At 45.7% G+C, this 23,765-nt stretch overlaps 1 protein-coding gene across 1 annotated transcript in view; it reads right to left on the bottom strand.

The window, feature by feature from the left end:
* The window catches only part of syne1b (spectrin repeat containing, nuclear envelope 1b), a 134,948-nt gene that overhangs the window by 54,283 nt on the left and 56,900 nt on the right, over positions 1-23,765 (bottom strand). The window contains exons 66-97 of the mRNA XM_065003343.1: positions 23,539-23,682; positions 23,241-23,405; positions 18,673-18,990; positions 17,274-17,429; positions 16,896-17,066; positions 16,266-16,592; positions 14,451-14,603; positions 14,070-14,237; positions 13,704-13,883; positions 13,386-13,532; positions 13,031-13,156; positions 11,845-12,021; positions 10,767-11,032; positions 10,026-10,275; positions 9,667-9,942; positions 7,889-9,523; positions 7,472-7,645; positions 7,007-7,170; positions 6,200-6,344; positions 5,749-5,967; positions 5,079-5,353; positions 4,626-4,791; positions 4,204-4,359; positions 3,814-3,966; positions 3,445-3,627; positions 3,011-3,148; positions 2,507-2,692; positions 2,110-2,232; positions 1,853-2,035; positions 1,499-1,642; positions 1,102-1,281; positions 670-795 (exon numbers count right to left, since the gene is read on the bottom strand). Of these exons, the coding sequence (XP_064859415.1) occupies positions 670-795; positions 1,102-1,281; positions 1,499-1,642; positions 1,853-2,035; positions 2,110-2,232; positions 2,507-2,692; positions 3,011-3,148; positions 3,445-3,627; positions 3,814-3,966; positions 4,204-4,359; positions 4,626-4,791; positions 5,079-5,353; positions 5,749-5,967; positions 6,200-6,344; positions 7,007-7,170; positions 7,472-7,645; positions 7,889-9,523; positions 9,667-9,942; positions 10,026-10,275; positions 10,767-11,032; positions 11,845-12,021; positions 13,031-13,156; positions 13,386-13,532; positions 13,704-13,883; positions 14,070-14,237; positions 14,451-14,603; positions 16,266-16,592; positions 16,896-17,066; positions 17,274-17,429; positions 18,673-18,990; positions 23,241-23,405; positions 23,539-23,682 (7,374 nt within the window). The remainder of the gene's footprint in view (positions 1-669; positions 796-1,101; positions 1,282-1,498; positions 1,643-1,852; positions 2,036-2,109; positions 2,233-2,506; positions 2,693-3,010; positions 3,149-3,444; positions 3,628-3,813; positions 3,967-4,203; positions 4,360-4,625; positions 4,792-5,078; positions 5,354-5,748; positions 5,968-6,199; positions 6,345-7,006; positions 7,171-7,471; positions 7,646-7,888; positions 9,524-9,666; positions 9,943-10,025; positions 10,276-10,766; positions 11,033-11,844; positions 12,022-13,030; positions 13,157-13,385; positions 13,533-13,703; positions 13,884-14,069; positions 14,238-14,450; positions 14,604-16,265; positions 16,593-16,895; positions 17,067-17,273; positions 17,430-18,672; positions 18,991-23,240; positions 23,406-23,538; positions 23,683-23,765) is intronic.

Below are 23,765 nucleotides of genomic sequence, written 5' to 3'. Positions count from 1 at the left end.
TCAGCTAGCTAAACAATGGAAAGTGCACAATCCATGGCTACTGAGCTAGCTGGCTAGTTAGCTATGTCCTCTGTAAACTAGCTTGACGTACTAGAAAGTAATATAAAGTTCGGGAAAAAATGTGCTACAAGAAACAGGATTTTATTATCTTCTGGAGCAATTTGGTTATCCTGTCTTGATTGTAGAAGTTCTATGTTGCTATCTCAAAAAATAAAAGTGATCTCTTTGAGGAGAAGTTGTCAGTGAATCAGGCCGTCTCCACGGTAACCAGATACTCTTTTAGCCATACCGGCCTTCAAACTACTGTAAAACCCCTTAACATATGCCCTTACCTAAGGAAATATTTGAGGGGCTCTATGCAACGCCCTTAAACATTTCCCTTAGTTAAGAGGAAATGATTCCTTAAGGTAAACACCTAAGATGTTTTATGCAACTGGGCCCAGGCCCTTAATGGAGAAGTATAGAAGCCTTGCTATGCATTAATCTGTGCTAATGCAATGCATTTCATTTGAGGCATACAGGATGACAGGATATGGAGATGTATCTCATATCTCATGGTCTGCAGCTAGAGTAGAGAGAGAGCGAGAGCGAGAGAGAGAGAGAGAGAGAGAGAAAGAGCTCAGTAGGTGATGCCCGAGTGTGAGTGATGGGAGAGGGAGTGCAACAGACCTGGGAGTGAGTGATGGGAGAGGGGGAGCGACAGACAGGAGGAGAGGAGATCTCACTGTTGGTGCCCTCCTCCCCAGACTCCTCCGTGACAGGGGACAGGAGGGTGTGACAGCGGCCAGCTGTCATCTGATCACACCATAGGATCAGAGTTAGACAGAACAGACAGCCATAGCATCCAGGTTTTAATCAGAAAACACATGCAGAGAAGATTGTGTGAATTTGTTAAAAGTCCACCACAGAGAGTGGAGTCTTTCAGACAGACATCATGCTAGCTCGAGATTTGATAAAGGGTCACAGGATTAACAGCGGAGTGATTTGTCAATAAACCAGAAAACACACAAAGTAATTAAAAAAAACATGCTGTACAATTAGTAAACTCGTATCGTTTACCACATCGATAAGCTCGATTGGGGAGGGGAGTTGGCCTCTCACCATGACTACAGAGGGTTTGTGTGTGTCTCCATCCAGGTCCTCCTCAGTAAGCCCCTCCCCCTCCGTGTCACTCACAGTGAGCAGCATGGTGGCGTGCTTGGACTTCACAGCAAGCATCTTACACTTAGAGTTCAGACTGGCTATCTGCTCCTGGTAACCCTTGATCTTCTGGGCCAGGTCCTGTTAGAAACATCCCGATCACGGTCAGTGGTTATGGTGACAACAGGGGAACAAAGCATCCATATAGTCCTAACATTTTACAGCTTAACTAGTGTCCTTTTTGTCGTTGTTGTTTTTTTGCTTTGGGTACCTAGTTGTTCCTACCAGCACCTGGACCTAGAGGTTTTCACAATTCTGCATTCATTTCCATTGGTAATGCTACAGTATGTAGAAGTACCTCATGGTGTAGGATCTGAGCCTGCAGCTCCTGGATGTTGCTGGTGGGAATGGGTCGGTCCTGGATGACTCTGTGGGCGTCCTCTATCAGCCCCTGGAGGTGCCTCACCTCCTGCTCATACTGCTCATACTGCACAACAGCCTCCTACAGAAGGGACAAGAAATCAAGGAATGTTGATACTGGTGCACAATGTAGGAGGTCAACTGCTCTTGGCTTGCAGGTGTGGCCAACCGGATTCAAACCGTGACTTTCTGTGTTCCTCAAAACCTAGCCATTAGCTCGGGGGAACTAACACAAGTCTTCAGTCATTGGCAATCGAATGAATTATTCATGATTGTGCTGTGGCCTCCCTACCTGTAGAATGTTGCACTGCTGTATTGCGACATGCTGCAGCTGGCTGGCCTCCTGCTGTAGGCCCAGTGCCGTGCGACAGATAGCCAGGCCAGGCATCACCTCCTCTGGGACGCGCAGGGCGCTCTGACACAGCTGCACCGCCTGCACCTGCTGCTTGAAGCCCTCCATCTCCGACAGAAGACGCTAGGAAAACAGACAGGAGGGAACGTCACATTCTCCGCAGCAGCAGCAGCAGCAGCAGAAGAAGGAGTAGTTACCTGTCTCTGGGCCAGTTGTTCCTTGAGACTCTGTCGGGCCAACTCAGGAGAGGTCAGTGTAGCTTGGACCTGTTCCAGAGCAACGTGTAGGGTCTTCACCTCGTACTCCAGACGCTCCATACTCTGAGAGGACGACACAGGACACACACACAGAGATTCATCTCAGAACCCAGAACAAAATATTCTGAGGGCTAGCTGGCTAGCTAATCAAGTCATGCTAACCGTCTGTCACTACACACAGGTCAATCAATCAAATATATTTGTACGTACAGGTGAGAATAACACTGAGATGCTAAAAGCTATTTGACCATCTCTGAGACTAACAACAATGCTAGAGTGAAAACAGATGCTAGGCTAAAATGCAAGGTCAGCGCATACAGTATGTCTGAGTCAGTACCTTGGCTGCGTCCTGTAGGCTCTGCAGTCGTGTCCTGATGGTCTGCTGGAGCTCCTCGGTGTTGCGGCTGAGCTCACACACCTGCTGGGACATGTTCTCCGTCTGCAGCACCTCAGATAGCAGATCCACCTTCTCTCCCATGGCCTGCAGGTCCCCATGGAGCTCCCGGGACTCACGCAGCACAGACTGATGGGACGGGGAGGGGAAAAGCACAACACAGGCAATGAATGGAATAAGAAGAAACTGTTTAAAAAAAAAAAAAAAGGGCCAACCAGTGATGGATGGACCCTAAGAGGTGCCGGTAAATAAGAAAAGAAGTAACATCCTGGAGGGATAATGATAGGAGACAGGGGAACAGAACCCATGTTTATTTCCTTACACACACAAACACCACCAGTATTGTTGAAGATGGTACAGTGGAAAAGAACAGTGAGAGTTTCATACAGTCTCTATCAGCATTTCAATCCGGTAACTCTACATGTGTTTATTCATGTCTCCACCCACCTGGTACATCCTTATTTGCTCCTGCAGATGAGGGGAGGAGTTCCAGATGATGTTGGCCCTCACCAGGCCCTTGGCTTTCTCCGACCACCTCACTATGAAGTCCAGCATCTCACTGTACTCCTCTAGATGGGCATCGGCCTGGACAGGTGAGATAACAGAGAGGAATTGAGGAACCAGGGAACAACAGCAGGGAAATGCATACTTTAATGACACTGACAATGTATGGGTAATGTACGTTATGGTATAAATAGCACCTTTTACAATTAAAAGTCAAATGGCCCCATATAAACATTTTGGGCTGGGCAACACAGTACATTAATGCCACCTCTTCAATGTAACAACAACATTGTTAAAACAACAACAGTGTAACAACAAGACTTCTCGTGTATATTGTGTTTCCCCCCCTCAAAACATTTATACAATTGGTTCCTAACCTTTTTGAGCCAGATGGTTCTACACTCGGCCAGTCGGGCAGTGTGGTGGTGGATGTCTCCTAACTTGACTATGGCATCGCTCAACTGTTTGGCCAAGAAGGGGTTCCGTCTGCCGAACTCCTGGACCGCAGCATCCAGCTCTGAGAGAGTCCGACGGCAGCTCTCCAGGTCATCACAAAGACACTGAGGAGAGGAGAGAAACTCTGGGTTAAACGGACTGACCACGGACTGACCAAGATAGCAGCTCTGGGTGCTCATTCACTTTTGTATGTATTTCAGTTTACTTCCTGAATTGATTGAATTGACAAGAAATTGACCCCAAACCCTTATTCAGAGTCATATGCATGAGTATCTTCAACTCCCGCTCACCTTGGTCTCGTCTTTAGCGTGTTCGACATCACTGGCTTTGTCTTTGAGTCTGGTGGAGATGGCTTTCATCTTCTCCGACACGTCATGGATCCTGGAACTGAAGTCCTCCTTGATGTCTCTCGTCTTCTGAATCTCTCTCTCTTTGGATAGAACCTTAAGAAATTCAGAAGAAAAACGTACACACTTAACCCTGTAATAACTTCTCTATTGTTTTAACATTTACATTAGTAAAAGATACAGTAGTTGATGTAGTAGACCGGACACAGATGAAGCCTAATCTATTTGAATCGAGATTCTCCATTGAACATGCTTTTTAGTTCATGGCTAGGCTTAATCTGTGTCCAGGAAACTGGCCCAGTGAGAAATAGCAAGCGCTAGATAGTCCGGTACCTGGTCCTCGATGGCCCCCAGTGCAAGCGACACCTCAGCCAGCTGCATGGAGATCTCTGAGGGCAGGATGGTGTACAGGTCCAGATACTTGCTCTGCTGCTGCTCAGCTATCTTATCCAAATGCTGACGGTACCCGATCACATCACTGTGCACCACCTGTACAATACATAGTAGAAACATGGTCATGCACATGTACCAAGACTCAAAAACAAGCCACTCACATAACAATTCTTTAATTTACGCCATAGCAAGCCTTGATCCCAGCCTGAGACTACGCCTTAGCACACAGTAGTACTTGATTCAACAATTGAGTAAATGCATAAAGGAATTTTGCATTTGCAAAAATGGCAAAAAAGGATGTGATCATGTGTTAGATTGTGTTTACTCAATATCTAGTTCCATAGGGTACGTCAGCGGCTTACCTCCAGCTCCTGTAGCAGAGCATCTATATCTGGGGTAGGGTTGAGAAGCAGCTCCCTGGTCTCCTGGATCCAGGCTTTGACCACACTCAGGTTCTTCTCCACCTCCTCTCTATCCCTCAGCTCCATCCCAGCCTGGCTACGCTTGGTACGCGCCTGCTGCAGCAGACTGGTGGGGAGACATAAAACCACTCAGCTCCATTATTCTGTTCCTAAGATATTTGAACTGTTTTTGAACTGGAACGTTGGGAAATACAGAAGACACATTTTCACTTGTAACTAAATGGACAATTATCTCTCTTATTCTGTTCAATGCAAACAACAACTGATCTAATTCCTGAGTTGCCAATCCATCTGATATGCAAATGCTAAACATAGGCTCGATGGCCAGACTCATGGAGCTCCACAGCGGCTGTGGGAAGAGACCGCGCAAAACCTAACAATCTTGATCCGCACCTTTCCATGCGGTCTTGTACAGCTCTGATCTCCTTGAGACTGGGCAGTTCGTCCTGTTCGGAGGTGGGGGATGGTGAGGGGACCTCCACGTCATGGAGTAGGCTGAGGGCGTACTGACGCAGCAGGGTGAGGGAGGACAGCTCCCTCTCCATGTCCTGGATCAGCAGCTCATGCTGGTCCAACACAGACTGCAAGGTAGCCTTGGAGGCCTTCTCCACAGCACAGTCTATCACACGGCTCTGAAGCTCGTCCACCATGTTCCTCAGCTTCACCATCTGAAAGGAACACAGGCGGGGGAAATCTAGACATTGTGCTGAACCTGTAATGACTTGTTGATAAAGCATCATTGTTAGCTTCTACTATGGAGTAGTGTACACTCTTTAGAGAACCTTCACGGCAGACAGCAACAAAGGGCATAAGTGGAACAAATAAATAATCCAGCAAGTGCTGATAGTATACTGTTTAGTTCCCTTTCAGTCAGTATACTGCACAACGGACAGCTATGAGGATTGCACTCTTGTCCCCCTAACTGTGTTGTACCTCATACCTCCTTAGGGAACAGGAGTTATATTCATGGGCTTAGGTTGATATTATGGTCTTCTCCACTGTTTATTCGCGAACACACTGTACTCACACTCATAGTCCCATGTTTCTGTGTAGCCTACTATACCTTCTCCCTGAATGTCCTCCACTCCTGGGCCGTGTCCTCTAGGACCCTCTCCTGCCCTCGTGCTACGCTGCGTAACCGGGTCCAGCGCTGCCACACCGTGGTCATGGAGCGGCTGATGGTGGCCTTGCTGGCGTCACTACCCACCAGCTCCAGCTGGGATGCCTGCTCCTCCAGCCCGGTCAGCTTCTCCTGGAACCCATTCACCATCGACACCAGGGACTGGCGGGGAGGGAGGGAGAGGAGGAAATATACACACAAGAGAAGAGTCGCGGTCCGTTCGCATATTATGGGTGTTCATAAATAAAGTCTAATCATTTGTGCTTTGATTACTAAAGATGAATGTACAATGACGCCATCGTGTGGCTAATTATGCGGCCATTAGCTAAATGTATCAAGTAATGTAAAAGTCAAAACAGAAGAAAATCTTTATTTTCCCATGGTCCTCTTTTACCCTATGACTCCTGAGCTTCTCCTCTGCCTCCAGAAAGGTGGCAGCCTTGGCGGTGGAGAACTCAGTCAGCTTCTTCTCTGCCTCGTTCATCAGTTCAATCACTGTCTGCCTCGTCTCCTGGTAGGACTTCCACTGGGCAACACAGCTAGGGACAACACAGGACAGTCAATTTAATTCAATTCCATTCCAACTTTATTGTACCAGTAAGGAAATGCATGGTGCAGCCAAGTATTTACGGAATCATTTTAAGCATTAAGGCCAAGGAGATGTGGTATATGGGCAATATACCACGGCTAGACCACGGCTAGGGGCTGTTCTTATGCATGACACAATAAAGCCATTGGCTGTGCTATATTGTCCATATACCACAAACCCCTGAGGTACCTTATTGCTATTATAAAACTGGTTAGAATATAATAGCGATAACAGTAAATACCCGTAATACCCGTAATACAAGCATTCAGGGCTCAAACCATCCAGTTTATAAAACACAATATGCACTTCATTGTGTTGGAGGGAAGCATGTGTTGAAGGGGATTTAATGTCTTCGTTTCAATTGAGTAACAACGTCACGATGACGGCGATCACTTTAAGACAATCCAATCAGTTCTGTCTGTGTTATATTAACACTAAATTGCCCATCTCTGCACCAAGGTCTCTCTCTCTCTGTATTCAACACTTGTAAAACCATATTGTCCATTGCACAAATGGTTTTAAGTCGCTTTGGATGAAAGTGTCCACTAAAATGGCATATATTATCTGTCCATATTTTGGTTACAATTTAACCTTTTCCTTTACTTCCTGTACCTGATCAGGACGTCCTGATGACACTGCAGCTGATCTCGGACCTCCACTCCTCTCTGCTGAGCAGACTCCACACTCAGCCTAAGCTGCTCCTTGGCTGAAGGGTTAACCAGGTTCTCCAGCTGGGGGGGCAGAGCCTCCAACTCCTGCAGGTGGCCCAAGAACTCCTACCACGAGGCACAGGGAGAGAACATGGTAAAGGGAGAAAAAAATGAGATTTTTTTTGTTGTTGAAAAAAGGCACACCAAAAAAATCACTCTTGAATATAAGTTGCAATTGAAGCTTTGTTTCAGTTTGCTTTACCTCTTAGCAACATGTCCTAATAGACCACACTTTATTTAGTCCTGACAAAGGCCCAGTTCGTCGAAAACGTCCTATTAAACTAAACACTTTGGGAGCGTTATACCATTGCGCGAATTCATTTTTTGCTCTACATTATCCACCCGGACAAGTTATTGGAGCACCCACCTGCTCCGAGGCCATGATGTCCTCCTGCTGGCGTAGACATTCCTCATAGTTCTCTACGTCCACCCCCAAGCTGGCTAGTTGTAGGAAGGCCACTGCATCCTCCAGCCACTCACACGCTGACTGCATCCGGAAGTGGTACTTCTGACACAACGCTAAGGCCTGCTCCAGGGTGATCTGGAGAACAGACAGGGAAGGGAAATGGTGAGTATGTGAAGCTAACAATACAAACAGGCTATGTTATTGTCACTATTACTCCCTCACAGCGTACAAAAATTCCAGAAACGTTCGCAAAGTTCCCAGATGAAATCCTTCAACTGAGATTTTATAAACACCTAGGAGATTTGGGAAAGTTTCCAGACTTTTGCAACCCCACTCCCTTATATTATAATACATCGAGACACTAAGATATCACTTCACCTGTTTGGAGCTCAGAGCCTGTTGTACATCAGCCTGTAGTTTGGCCATCTCCCCCAGGCTCAAGTCAACATGGGCTGGGACCAGCTCATTGGCGCTGGTGTACTTCTGTTTCTCCCTGCTGCTCAGAGCAGCCACGATCCTCAGCCTGGACTGGACCTCTTCCTGCATAATCTGCTGCTTCCTGATCTCCTCCTGGACCTTCTCTACCCTCACGTCCACCACCACAGCACAGTCCAGCTCATCCTTGATTTGCTGCAGCCAGTCCAGGGTCCGCTTCACCTCTGTCTCAAAGTCTTTACTCTGGACAAACCTATTCTCACACTCCACTATCAGCTCCCCTACAGCAGACTGCAGGGACTGCAGCTCATCCTGCCACAAGACCACCTGTTCTCTGGAGGCCTCGTGGGCAGCCTGGTCCAGCTGAGGAGCCAGGTTGTCCATCTGCTCCATGAGTCTAGAAAGATGAGAGCTGGCGCCCTGGAGACTCCCGGCCAGGGCGTGGTAGTTCTTCAGCCTCTCCTCCGCCGACTGAGTCTCTGCGTTGACCTTGACCAGCTGTTCTTTGGTAGCCTTCAGCTCTGAGTCTACCTGCATGGCCATGGCCTTGTGGTCCTCGAAGGACTCCAGCGTGTCGTCGAGGTGCTCCACCCGCTGTTCGATGAGCCTCTTGAGCCCATTGTAGAGGCTCACCAGCTGGGTCATCTCTTCAGGCCGCCAGGGTTGACCAGTGCTTCGGAATCCTTCTTTCTTCTGGTTTAGTTCACTGACAGCCAGACCAAGGTTGCTCAGATCAACCTGAAGAGCTTTGTAATCGTTCTGTAAACTGACAACCTCCTCTGTCTGTAGACCAACAGGCTGAGTCCCCAAGTTATGGAACTGCTCCTCAAGCTCCTTCAACGCATTATGTGTTACATCTATGAAGGAGGCATACTCCTTTCTGGATAGAATGGCCTGTTCAATCTTTTCCTGTTTCTCTTTGGCCAGAGCCAGTATGCTATTGTATTGCTGTGGGAGAGCGTTGAGTTTCTCGTCCAAGTAACAGTGGTCCACTTCATTCAGAGTGGGAAGGATCTCCTGACCAGCTCTCTGGACGATCAGTAGGAGGTTTTCATATTCCATCGCCTGCTCTACTATCTGCTGGTACTTCAACAGCTGCACGTTCAGCTCCAAGTCGCCATTCATGAGGTTAATCTCAGGGAAGGTCACTATGTCTGCCTGTTTCAACCACTGACATGTCTTCTCCAGGTCTGCCTTGAAGTACTTTCTGGAGACAAGCACCTTTTCCAGCTCCTGCAGCCTCTGGCCACACTTCTGCAGGGCCTTCTCAAAGATGTTCTGCAGCTCCTGCAGCTTGGTGAGCATCTCAACCTTCTCGTCCTCGGTGGCTTCCCTCATCAGGTCTCTGCCTTGGGACCACAGGGAGGTCAGCTCGCTCTGGTAGGCCTTTAGGCTGCTCTGGATGTTCCTGCAGGTTCGCACCTGCTTGGCCAGGTCGTCAGGTAGCAGGGAGATGTACTCCTCTGCCTGGGCCTTCTTCTCATTCTGCTGAACCCAGGTGATGGACTGGTTGACAGCCTGCAGGAACTGTGTTCTCTCTGTGAAGGCCTTGCTGAGGTGCTTCCTCCTCTGGGCCACCTTTATTTTATTTACACAATATAGACATGTAAAAACGATAATAGCATGAAAACAGTATAAGCATAAGTTAAACAGGCATGTGCAAGTGTCAGAAACCCAAATAGTATTTTATTTTATTTTTAAACACACAAAAAAACACTCACTTTCACACTGAGTGACTCCACCTCAGCCTGGGTGTCTGAGATGAGCTGCTGCAGGCGCTGGCGCTCGTTGAGCCCCAGGTGAGCCAGGACGCGGTCAGCGTCGGTCATGGCCTGGGCCAGAAGCAGCTGCTTAGCCTCCAGTTCACTGCAGATGCTGAGGTGGTCAAACAGGAAGCTTTGGGACAACTCTGGAGGAGGACTCATCTTCATGGCTTCAGACAGGGCAGGCTGCTGCTCCTCGGCCCACTCCCTGGCCTCCCTCAGACGGGCCTCCACCTGATTAGAATAAAATAGATACTTAATTGCCCATAGGTTAGACCAGAAATGTGTCTTCTGCCTCCCCCCACACACACACACACCTGGGCCATGTCCTCCAAGGTCAGCACCGAGTCCTGGATCTTCCTGTCGATGAGGCTCTGTAGCTGGGCCCAACGCTGCTCGAAGTGGCTGATTTGCTCTTTGACCAGCTCTTTATCGTCAAGATTCAGATGGTAGATGACTTTCTGCCTCTGGTCCTTCAGGTCCTCCAGAGTTCCCTTCTGGTCTCTGAGAGCCACGGAAAGTTTTTTCAACGCCTCCAAGTGCTCAGATGAACTTTCAGCATCAGTCCTTGGAGAGAAAAATAATATATTCAATGACTAGATTTCACAATAACAATTTTTCAAAGCTAACACACATTCTAGTGATGAAGAAATATTTGAGACCCATTGTCATGGTTTTTAGAATGTTGGTACAGCTCCCGAACTCTTAAGCCATGTTACCACTGTCATGGCAACTATGATTATTCAGCTATTCCACATAGAGTCAGTCTTCTATGTGCTCTGGAGACTGATCCCACATCAACATACTTTTGCTATGAAAGGGCCCGCTCACTCACTAGCAACCCACATAGCAACAAGACTGGCTGGGATTTGGCCATACAGAACCAAATCAATTTTAAGTTGTTGCTTTTTTGTGATTGTTATCAATACATAAAGTAATCACTTTAATAGTGTATTGTGATACTATTACGGGTGAAATCAGAGCAAAGTTATTGCAATACACCCATATTGCATACTGCATACACTTCTTGTGAGTTTCAGATAGATAGATGACCCCACCTGGCCAGGTTGTCCCACTCCTTGGACACCTGCTCAAACAGTGCCTCCATGGCTGTGATGCAGTCGTGGTACTCCTGAGTCCTCTGCAGGTCCTCCTGCCTCTGATCCTGCAGCCTGTTAGCCTGGTGACAAAGCTCCAGCCAGGAGTGGCTCAGACGCCCTACTTCCCCATGCTCCGGGCTGGCCTGGCCCTCAGTCAGACGATTCACACTCTCTGTCATTCTGGTTAGGGTGGCTTGTTTACTCTGCAGCTGATTGCTAAACTCCTGTTGGAGAGAGTAGAGAAACATTCATTGGATTTGATCAATGTGCATGTTTTGTCTCATGCTGTGTTAGTGGTTTGTATGTGAGCAACATCCTAAATCGGTGAAACTGATATTGACAATTACACATTTTCATCTAAATTAAGATTTGTATTTATTAATCTGGCTGATCAGAGAAGTATTTTTAAAGAAGGTAGGGAAGATGGGAGTGCATCCTGGACTCGGGGGTAGACATAGTAAACAATAATCAGGGTTACTCAAATTAGAATGATATGTTATGTTTGGTATGTAATGTGGATTTCCATCATCCATTTTGTATGATACGTTACGAATTACAATTTGTTGAGGCTAACATTAACTAGGTGGCTAACGTTATCTAGGCTAGGGGTTAGGGGTTAAGGTTAGGAGTTAGGTTAAAAGGTTAGGGTTAGGGTTAGGGGAAAGGTTAGCTAACATGCTAAGCAGTTGCAAAGTATCTCAAAAGTAGTAAATAGTTGCAAAGTTGCTAATTAGTTCAACTGCTAAAGTTTTCCGTCATGAGATTCGAACACGCAACCTATGGGTTGCTAGACGTTCACGTTATACGCCGACCAACCACCCTCCTTTTGTCTTATGTAAACATACCAAATGTAACATATCATACTAATTTGAGTGTCCCTGATTTTCGTTTACTATGTTACATCTAGTCTATGAGACCACGCTGGGGAGTGGGACCCTGCTCCCCAAACTTCTTCTTTCTTTGTTAACTCTGCACATTGCAGTCTCTGCTCCTATGTGGTTTATTGGTGACAACGTTTTGACCATAAGATCTCTACCTTGGCCTGGGTGAGCATGTTGTGGGCGATCTTGGTCTCGAGCTCGGCTGGTCTTCTGGAGAGACTGAGGAGCTGCTGCTCCATGTCCTGGAACAGACCAGACAGCTCCTGCTTCTGCTCCTTTATCTCCTTCCAGCTCTCCGACAGCCCCTGGGAGCTAGACATCCTCTCCTCGATCTGCACAGTACACGGTACAACAACATGAAGTATACAGCAGAGCGCACAACAACATGAAGTATACAGCAGAGCGCACAACAACATGAAGTATACAGCAGAGCGCACAACAACATGAAGTATACAGCAGAGCGCACAACAACATGAAGTATACAGCAGAGCGCACAACAACATGAAGTATACAGCAGAGCGCACAACAACATGAAGTATACAGCAGAGCGCACAACAACATGAAGTATACAGCAGAGCGCACAACAACATGAAGTATACAGCAGAGCGCACAACAACATGAAGTATACAGCAGAGCGCACAACAACATGAAGTATACAGCAGAGCGCACAACAACATGAAGTATACAGCAGAGCGCACAACAACATGAAGTATACAGCAGAGCGCACAACAACATGAAGTATACAGCAGAGCGCACAACAACATGAAGTATACAGCAGAGCGCACAACAACATGAAGTATACAGCAGAGCGCACAACAACATGAAGTATACAGCAGAGCGCACAACAACATGAAGTATACAGCAGAGCGCACAACAACATGAAGTATACAGCAGAGCGCACAACAACATGAAGTATACAGCAGAGCGCACAACAACATGAAGTATACAGCAGAGCGCACAACAACATGAAGTATACAGCAGAGCGCACAACAACATGAAGTATACAGCAGAGCGCACAACAACATGAAGTATACAGCAGAGCGCACAACAACATGAAGTCAAAGTATTGAACATGGGATTGTTTAATTGTGATACTTTATGTACATCTGCTTTATGATGTCTTTACTGGTTGTTGTATGTCTATTTACAGGCCTACATATTTTCCCTGAACTCTCACGCCCTGAACTAATGTTGTTTTTACTGTGAGAGATTGTGAGAGTAAGGTGTATGTATTACATATGGCAAATACTTGAAACTCTTGGTGAAAACCCTGTTGTCAATATGGTTAGGATGATGTGATGATGACCAGAAGTGCATGTACGGTAAGACCAGCCCACACACCGTGTGTTTGATCCGCTGGACCTCAGCAACAGTGACTCTCACAGCATCATCCGATAGGTCACACACAGAACACACCAGGTCCAGGTACGTACTGGCCTGCTCCTGTAGAGCCCTGTAGTGCTTCACCTGTACAGGTAATATACAAACAAATGTAATCAGCTTGATAAAACATTTTCATTTGTTAATTTCCCCTATTTAACCCAGGTTTTCCCATTGAAGCAGAGCCTTCCATTTTCAAATGACCACGAAACTCCAAAATCCTATGGCATAACATTGCCATGAAAAAAAAACATTATTGCGTCATTTGATTCTCGTTCTCTGCCTATAAAAGAGCAGGGAGCAGTCAGTCAGGAACCTGTTTGAGGGCCTCCTGCAGGCCAGAGGGAGGTTGACAATGCAGCCGGAGCTCCTCATGGACAGTGGAGAGCCAGGTCTGGCACTGCTGCAAAGTGTCCTGGTGACTGACATGTTTCTGCAGCTCCCTGTCAAGACTTTGGTACACCTGATGAAGCAGACACAGACACACAGAGACAAGTGAAGAGATGGAGCCGGTAAGTGAGTAGAGTAGTGTAGCGTAGAGCAGATCAGAGTAGAGTATAGTAGATTAGAGTAGAGCAGAACAGAGCAGACCAACGTAGGGTAGCTTAGAGTAGAGTGTTACTATAGTACTCACTCGCTGTGCGGTGCTGCAGATGGCCGAGTAACTGTCTCTGGTGCCCTGCTGGTGAGCCTGGACCTGCTGGCTGATCTTAGCCTGGACCTGGTCTGTAGTACAGTTGGACATCAGGTCATCTCCCTTCTCCTTCAGACTGGTCAGGCGCTCCTCGAAGCTAGCTATCTCCTCCATGATTGCCTGAGAAGAAATGTGACAGACAAGGGTTATGATTATAAACCCCAAACTTCTAAATTGCGATTTTAGAATGCTGGTTTAGAACTTCAGAAGCACAATTCCATTATCACGCAAACAGGTGTCATTGCATAATTTCATTCTCATGGATTCTCATACAGTTCCAATCCATAACTTAATGAATCTACTCACCTTGTGCCGAGCTAGTTGCTGTGTAGCCGTCTCCATGCTGCAAGTCTGCATGGAGTCTGAGGTGACCAGCCTACTGGACATCTGAAGGAGCCACTTCTCCACCTCCTGAAGCTCACTGCTGTAGCCCTCATGCTCCTTCACCAACTCCATCAGAGTCTGAACCTGGTCCTGTAAATAGTACAGGATTACTTTTTTTAACCTTATAGACTAAGCTACAGTGGCTGTCTCAGCCACCACATCAATCAGGTAGGACAATGACATATTTTGGTTGCATGCTTTAGGTAGCTAGCTAGTCTGTCACAAGAGACTAGACAACCACAAACCAAGGAAGCTCTCTAATACTTTAAAAATTAATCATGTGTACTGTAGTAGAACACCTACCCTGGCTGCAGTGCAGAGGTCCTGGTAGTCTGTTTGTAGTCTGCTCATGTTGTCCCTGATGGTAGAGTCGCGGACCGAATCCAGCAGAGCCTCTCCTTTCTCAACCACAGACCTCACTGCTGACTCGTGAGACTGCACTGTCTGCTGGATCGTCTATGTACGAGGAAAAACATCCTTTGAATGTCAATAATGAATCAGTTGTTGATGATATGTCTATTTTTACAAGGCACACATAGATACAGTTGAAGTCAGAAGTTTACATACACCTTAGACAAATACGTTTAAACTCAGTTTTTTACAATTCCTGACATTTAATCCCAGTAAAAATTCTCTGTTTTAGGTCAGTTAGGATCACCACTTCATTTTAAGAATGTGAAATGTCAGAATAATAGTAGAGAGAATTATTTCTTTCAGCTTTTATTTCTTTCATCACATTCCCAGTGGGTCAGAAGTGTACGTACACTCAATTAGTATTTGGTAGCATTGCCTTTAAATTGTTGAACTTGGGTCAAACGTTTCGGGTAGCCTTCCACAAGCTTCCCACAATAAGTTGGGTGAATTTTGGCCCATTCCTCCTGACAGGGCTGGTGTAACTGAGTCAGGTTTGTAGGCCTCCTTGCTCGCACATGCTTTTTCAGTTCTGCCCACAAATGTTCTATAGGACTGAGGTCAGGGCTTTGTGATGGCCAGTCTAATACCTTGACGTTGTTGTCCTTAAGCCATTTTTCCACAACTTTGGAAGTATGCTTGAAGTCCTTGTCCATTTGGAAGACCCATTTGCGACCAAGCTTTAACTTCTTGACAGATTTCTTGAGATGTTGCTTCAATATATCCACATAATTTATCTTGCCTCATGATGCCATCTATTTTGTGAAGTGCACCAGTCCCTCCTGCAGCAAAGCACCCCCACAACATGATGCTGCCACCCCCGTACGGTTGGGATGGTGTTGTTCGGCTTGCAAGCCTCCCCCTTTTTCCTCCAAACATAACGATGGTCATTATGGCAAAATAGTTTTATTTTTGTTTCATCAGACCAGAGGACATTTCTCCAAAAAGTACGATATTTGTCCCCAAGTGCAGTTGCAAACCGTAGTCTGGCGTTTTTATGGCAGTTTTGGGGCAGTGGCTTCTTCCTTGCTGAGCGAGCAGCCTTTCAGGTTACGTCGATATAGGACTTGTTTAACTGTGGATATAGATACTTTTGTACCTGTTTCCTCCAGCATCTTCACAAGGTCATTTGCTGTTCTGGGATTGATTTGCACTTTTGACGGCTGCGTGGTCCCATGGTTTGTACTGATGAACGTGGTACCTTCAGGCGTTTGGAAATTGCTCCCAAGGATGAACCAGACTTGTGGAGATCTACAATTTCTTTTCTGAGGTCTTGGCTGATTTATTTTGATATTCCCATGATTTCAAGCAAAGAAGCACTGAGTTTGAAGGTCGGCCTTGAAATACATCCACAGGTACACCTCCAATTAACTCAAATGATGTCAATTAGCCTTTCAGAAGCTTCTAAAGCTATGACATCGTTTTGGGGGGTTTTCCAAGTTGTTTAAAGGCAGAGTCAACTTAGTGTATGTAAACTTCTGACCCACTGGAATTGTGATACAGTGAATTATAAGTGAAATAATCTGTCTGTAAACAATTTTTGGAAAAATGACTTGTGTCATGCACAAAGTAGATGTCCTAACTGACTTGCCAAAACTATAGTTTGTTAACAAGAAATTTGTGGAGTGGTTGAAAAACAAGTTTTAATGACTCCAACCTAAGTGTATGTAAACTTCCGACTTCAACTGTAGATAGATCTGTTCATACCTTGTATTTGGCTAACTGGGCCTTCTTCTGATAGAGCTCAGCTTTGGGTTCAACAGGCATCCCTAGCAGAGCCTTGGTCTCTGTGAGCCACTGAGCCTGGGCCTTGTACTTGTCCAGGAAGTCTTTGGAAAGGGAGATGCATTTCTCCAGCGAGCTGTGTTCAGTGCGTAGCCCAACCATCAGGCCCTCTAGCTGGGAGAGATGGGCGTCCACCTCCTCCCTCAGCTGGTCTGCCTCTGGTTCCTCCAGGAAGGCCATGGCTCGTTCCGTCTTCTCACGCATCGTCCTCAGGAAGCTGTGGCCCTGCTCCATGTCACCCTGCAGAGCCTAGAGGACAGACACACATATACATAGAAAGAAAGCAGAAACCATTATGCCTGGGACCATAACGTTCTTAGAGGATGAAGCAGAGCAAAGGGAGTTAAAGCCTTGGGAGTGTCACTGCAATGCTAAAACACACTAGGTCCGCACTCACAAGTAGTTCAAAAGAGCTTACTTTTGCTACGCTAACAGTTGTTGTCTACCAACTAAGTCACTTGAGGCATGGCTTCCATTTAGCTGAAGCTCAGACTGTAGTCTCTCTTATGCCAGGCTCAAGGTAGCGGCTGTAAGAGGAGACTATAACTGTACCTCCAGTTTCTTCTTCTTCCTCTCCATGGTAACACGGTCCACTACATCGATGCTGATGGCCACGGTGCTGAAGTTGTTCTTGGCAGAGCTCAGCCAATCAGAGAAGGTACTGAACACACTCTGGGCCTCCTCTATGCAATACACCTCCTCCTGCAGCTGCTTGATGCTCTCCTACGTCATCAACACAGACATTTTAGGAAAAAGCGAGAGACAAAATTGTCAGATCTTGCACTTTGGTTTCAGAGCTTTGTGAGTGCAAAGTGTTGCTGACCAGAAGGTCCCAGGTCCGTGCCCAGGTCAGGACAGGGATGAAATCTACTGTGTTACATGTGGTTGTATGCGTCAGTGTGTGTGTGTGCATCTTTAAGTGTTCCATACCAGTAGGTGCAGTAGCAGGGCGTGGTAGCGGGCGGTGAGCTGGGTAGCTCTGGTGCTGACCCGGCTGCTGATGTGTGTCTCGTCCAACACTTGCTGGGCTAGAACACTCAGACCCTCCACCTCCTCCTGGTACACCAGCACTTCCTCCTGACAACCCTATATACAGAGAGACACATATACCGTAATTTCCGGACTATAAGCCGCTACTTTATTCCCACGCTTTGAACCTCGCGGTTTATACAATGACGCGGCTAATTTATGGATTTTTCCCGCTTTCACAAGATTCATGCCGCCAAAAAACTGAGCACTGTCACATAATGTGACGTAAATCGAGCGAGCTCAAACTTCCCATCATTCTGATTACGGTAGTAATTTTGTCACCCTCATCATGGCAAAGACACGGAGAAATGCATATGATGCAGCTTTCAAGTTGAAGGCGATCGATCTGGCTGTTGGAAAAGGAAATAGAGCTGCTGCACGGGAGCTTGGCCTTAATGAGTCGATGATAAGACGTTGGAAAGCAGCGTGAGGAACTGACTCAGTGCAAAAAGACAACAACAGCTTTCAGAGGGAAGAAAAGCAGATGGCCCAAAGTATTTGCAGCCACTCGACATCAGTGTAAATCGTGCATTTAAGGTGGCGCTCCTTGTTCAGTGGGAGTCTTGGATGACAAGTGGGGAGAAATCCTTCACTAAAACGGGCCGCATGCGAAGAGCAACTTATGGTCAAGTCTGCCAGTGGGTCCTGACAGCGTGGAGCATTGTCAAAAAATCCACTATGATCAACGGGTTTCGAAAGGCTGGACTGCTGCGTGTTGAAGGGGCAGCATGAGCTCAGCGGGGTATTTGCCTCCGGATGAAAGTGACGAGAGCGACAATGAAAACGATCCAACATCGGATGAAGCAATTCTGAGGCTATTCAACTCCGACACCGAAGGAGATGGCTTCAGTGGTTTCAGTGCACAGGAGGAGGAAGATAGTGACCAATGACTTTCTTGGTAGGCCACAGTTAAATTTTTGTTACAAGCCGTGTATCGTTTAAAGGCTGTGTAAAGTTAATTTGTTTCAATGTATCAGTAGGCACCTGCGGCTTATAGACCTGTGCAGCTTATTTATGTACAAAATACCTATTTTTTAATAATTCAGTGGGTGCGGTTTATATTCAGGTGCGCTTAATAGTCCAGAAATTACGGTAAATATGGCATATAATTTATTGAAACACAAGGGCACTGAAGGAGGAAGATAAGGAGGAGGAGGATGAGGAGCAGGAGAAGGCTACATGCTACCCCTTACTGCATAACGTACACAGACAAGACTGTAACTACTAATATAACAATAATCAACATCACCATTGATGTCACTTAGTGTGTCACAGCAATCTACTCTGAACCACTGCTGACCTTAATTAGTTGCAGCTGAGCGTCCTTGGTGGCGCGGGGTGACCTCCGATGGCTTCGTAGTTGACCTTTGCTCTCCATGCTCTTCAGCCAGCTGTCCAGACGCTGAAACTTCTGCTCCATCTGGCGGAGCTTGGCCAGGGCACTGTTGAGCTGGCCTCTGGTGTCTCCCAGCCTCCCCTGGTACAACCGCCAGTCTTGCTGCACAGTCTCCAGGACCCGGTCCTCGATCTGAGGGACCCCCCATGGCACAACCTGATCTCTACTGTCTAGCAGAGTGTTGAGCAGGGCCTGGCCCTCCGTGCACTGGAGTTGTAGCTCCTGGGAATGAATGCAGAGAGACAGCTGTCATTATTTACACTGGCCATTACGAAATATTACTGGACATTCCAGCGCCATTATACTGTACATCTTGCGCCAACAGGCAAAGATAGGCATTTTTCCCAATGCTGAACAACATCTGACTAACCCATTGAACTGCTTGCTATCAATACTATCTGATGTTGTTCGCATGTTCAGGTAAAAAGACAAATAATGTCCCGTTTGGAACACTGGCAAGTAAAGAGCATAATATATAAGTTTGGACACACCTACTCATTAAAGGGTTTTTCTTTGTTTAAACTATTTTCTAGATTGTAGAACAATAGTGAAGACATCAAAACTATGAAATAACACATACACATCATGTAGTAACTAAAAACATGTGTACAAATAAAAGTATATTTTATATTTGAGATTCTTCAAAGTAGCCACCCTTTGCCTTGATGGTAGCTTTGCACACTCTTGGCATTCTCTCAACCAGCTTCATGAGATAGTCACCTGGAATGCATTTCATTATACCTACAGCCTTACTTCACACATGCCACGGTCTCTGCATACAATATAGCTGATTACACGCATGCAACACTCAATCTGATCGCACGCACAAACTACCTCACTTTGTTGCTCACATGCCCTTGTCCACCACCCTGTTCTCATTATCCTCCGCCTCGACCAGCCTAAATCCTAGCCAAGCCATAATAATCACCGCATTTGATAAGAAATCTTCCTCGCTTGGTGACGAGGCAGGCATCTGTAGGCTACATGTCCATTGGTGATCAATTAAATAAAAAAAAATTAAATGAAGAAAAAGGATGTCAGCCTTTCCCGGCCTTTGCCGTGGTCGGCATATCTAATATATGCTCATACCCCGCTCTCACTTTTTGTATGCCACTATTGTATCAAATACACCAGATTTAGAGCCTCAGTTTTCCCACCCTATCTCACACATGCAGCCCCTCAGACAGGCTAATACCAAAGCCTCTTTCAGATAATAATATGTGTAATATACAGTGGGGCAAAAAAGTATTTAGTCAGCCACCAATTGTGTAAGTTCTCATACTTAAAAAGATGAGAGGCCTGTAATTTTCATCATAGGTACACTTCAACTATAACAGACAAAATTAGAAAAAAAATCCAGAAAATCACATTGTAGGATTTTTATAATGAATTTATTTGCAAATTATGGTGGAAAATAAGTATTTGGTCAATAACAAAAGTTTATCTCAATACTTTGTTATATACCCTTTGTTGGCAATGACAGTGGTCAAACATTTGCTGTAAGTCTTCACAAGGTTTTCACATACTGTTGCTGGTATTTTGGCCCATTCCTCCATGCAGATCTCCTCTAGAGCAGTGATGTTTTGCGGCTGTTGCTGGGCAACACGGACTTTCAACTCCCTCCAAGGATTTTCTATGGGGTTGAGATCTGGAGACTGGCTAGGCCACTCCAGGACCTTGAAATGCTTCTGACGAAGCCACTCCTTCGTTGCCCGGGTGGTGTGTTTGGGATCATTGTCATGCTGAAAGACCCAGCCACATTTCATCTTCAATGCTCTTGCTGATGGAAGGAGGTTTTCACTCAAAATCTCACGATACATGGCCCCATTCATTCTTTCCTTTACACGGATCAGTCGTCCTGGTCCCTTTGCAGAAAAACAGCCCCAAAAGCATGATGTTTCCACCCCCATGCTTCACAGTAGCTATGGTGTTCTTTGGATGCAACTCAGCATTCTTTGTCCTCCAAACACGACGAGTTGAGTTTTTACCAAAAAGTTATATTTTTTTGTTTCATCTGACCATATGACATTCTCCCAATCTTCTTCTGGATCATCCAAATGCTCTCTAGCAAACTTCAGACGGGCCTGGACATGTACTGGCTTAAGCAGGGGGACACGTCTGGAACTGCAGGATTTGAGTCCCTGGCGGCGTAGTGTGTTACTGATGGTAGGCCTTGTTACTTTGGTCCCAGCTCTCTGCAGGTCATTCACTAGGTCCCCCCGTGTGGTTCTGGTATTTTTGCTCACCGTTCTTGTGATCATTTTGACCCCACGGGGTGAGATCTTGCGTGGAGCCCCAGATCGAGGGAGATTATCAGTGGTCTTGTATGTCTTCCATTTCCTAATAATTGCTCCCACAGTTGATTTCTTCAAACCAAGCTGCTTACCTATTGCAGATTCAGTCTTCCCAGCCTGGTGCAGGTCTACAATTTGGTTTCTGGTGTCCTTTGACAGCTCTTTGGTCTTGGCCATAGCGGAGTTTGGAGTGTGACTGTTTGAGGTTGTGGACAGGTGTCTTTTATACTGATAACAAGTTCAAACAGGTGCCATTAATACAGGTAACGAGTGGAGGACAGAGGAGCCTCTTAAAGAAGAAGTTACAGGTCTGTGAGAGCCAGAAATCTTGCTTGTTTGTAGGTGACCAAATACTTATTTTCCACCATAATTTGCAAATAAATTCATTAAAAATCCTACAATGTGATTTTCTGGATTATTTTTTCCCCTTTTGTCTGTCACAGTTGAAGTGTACCTATGATGAACATTACAGGCCTTTCTCATCTTTTTAAGTGGGAGAACATGCACAATAGGTGGCTGACTAAATACTTTTTTGCCCCACTGTAGATGATAATAATAATTATACAATTATCACTAATACTATACATACTCACTGCTACTACTATAGGAAGAAAGTTTTATAAAGCCTCAAATGAAGCAGAAATTGCGGTATTGATACAATGAGGGGTGTAGAGAATAGCGGCAAAATGCAACAGTCAAATTCTAGAACAGCAGCATAGAATTCCTGCACCGTGTGCAGAAATTACTCTCACTGTAAGGGCTGTTATTAATATTTAGAATCTACATGTCAAAAGGTTCATGTGTTTAAGCCAATCAGTTCTGTTGTGGCAAGGTAGGGGTGGTATACAGAAGATAGCCCTATTTGGTAAAAGACCAAGTCCATGTTATGGTACAAACAGCTCAAATAAGCAAAGAGAAATGACATCATTACTTGAAGACATGAAGGTCAGTCAATGCGGAAAATTTCAAGAACTTTGAACATTTCTTCAAGTGCAGTCGCAAAAACCATCAAGCGCTATGATGAAACTGTCTCTCGTGAAGATTGCCACAGGAAAAGAAGACCCAGAGTTACCTCTGCTGCAGAGGATACGTTTATTAGAGTTAACTGCACCTCAGATTGAGGCCAAATAAATGCTTCAAAGAGTTCAAGTCAACATCAACTGTTCAGAGGAGACGGCGTGATTCAGGCCTTCATGGTCGAATTGCTGCAAAGAAACCACGACTAAAGGACACCAATAATAAGAAAAGACTTGCTTGGGCCAAGAAACACGAGCAATGGACATTAGACCGGTGGAAATCTGAGATTTTTGGTTCCAGCTGCCGGGTCTTTGTTAGACGCAGAGTAGGTGAACGGATGATCTCCGCATGTGTGGTTCCTACCGTGAAGCATGGAGGAGGAGGTGTGATGGTGCTTTGCTGGTGCCATGGTCTGTGATTTATTTAGAATTCAAGGCACACTTAACCAGCATCGCTACCAACCCATCCCATTTGGTTTGCGCTTAGTGGAAATATAATGTGTTTTCAAACAGGAAAAACATTCCTCATTAATCTGGTTGAGAGATCCCAAAAGTGTGCATAGCTGCAGAGAAAAGGGTGGCAACTTTGAAGAATCTAAAATAAACATGGATTTGTTTAACACTTTTTTGGTTACTACATAATACGTGTAATATACATGATAATAATAATTATACAATTATCAATAGTACGTGCACATGACATGTCTTTTATCACCATTATTATTTGCACTGGCACCGGACATGATTCCTTATTTTCCTTCATAATGTCCTTAAATAAATCTTCAAAAAGTTCTTAAAGGTGATGTTTTGGTGCCTTTAGGACAATTCATAAAGCTGATTGAGGACCTTATTCCTGATGAATGTGTTTTTTGACCCGTGCTTTGCTTTCTGCTTGCATTTTGTATTTATATTGATATGTGTATTTTCTGTAATTCATGTAATTCAGGTCTCAGTATGACTCCCTGATAAAATAAAGGTTCAATTTTAAAAAATCACATTTCCCATCAACTGTCAATAATAATGAGTAGTATAGCTGAACGTGGGTCCCTTGGCTTTGCCCAGGTTGGTAGTTTTGTCTCTCATCTCGGAGAGTGAGAGAAATGGGTAAAGCCACTTTTCTTTGGCTATGTATCTGGAGGTAGCAGTATGTTCTTGTTCTGACCTGTAGTTTCTGAAGCGTCTCCTCCAGGGTTTCCACATCCCCCTCTAGCTGTGTGTAGCAGCCCAGCTTCTCCTGCTCCTGCTCCAGCCACGCCTCAAACACATGCAGGCCTCTCTGGTACTCCTGGTGGGCCTGCACAAGCTCCTCTGCTTTCCCCATCGTACTCTGACAACACAATAACAATGACGTGCATTACAGACATGCAACTACTACTATTTTTGTTCATGCTAATGCATAGGAGGAACAACATAAGTCTGACACTCTATATACTCTATATACGCCAAGGTACTCTATATACCTTGGCGTTGTCCTTGACGGTGTTGTATCGTTCCTGCAGGTCCTGGAGCTCTAGCTGTGTGACGTAATGTTCGGCCATGTTGGCTCCCTTCATAGTGATGGTGTCCAGCAGACTGCTGTGGCTCAGCACCTCCTCATAGAGAAGCTAAAACAAGCACAACATAGCTCAGGGTTAATGTGTATGTTTCTACTGTACTTAAACCACAGCATGATACAGGGTTAGGTTAC

The sequence above is a fragment of the Oncorhynchus nerka genome, linkage group LG18, assembly GCF_034236695.1.
Source record: "Oncorhynchus nerka isolate Pitt River linkage group LG18, Oner_Uvic_2.0, whole genome shotgun sequence".
NCBI classification, from domain to species: Eukaryota; Metazoa; Chordata; class Actinopteri; order Salmoniformes; family Salmonidae; genus Oncorhynchus; species Oncorhynchus nerka.
Note: the sequence above shows the minus strand (reverse complement) of the source record. Positions and strands in the feature narration are given on the sequence as shown.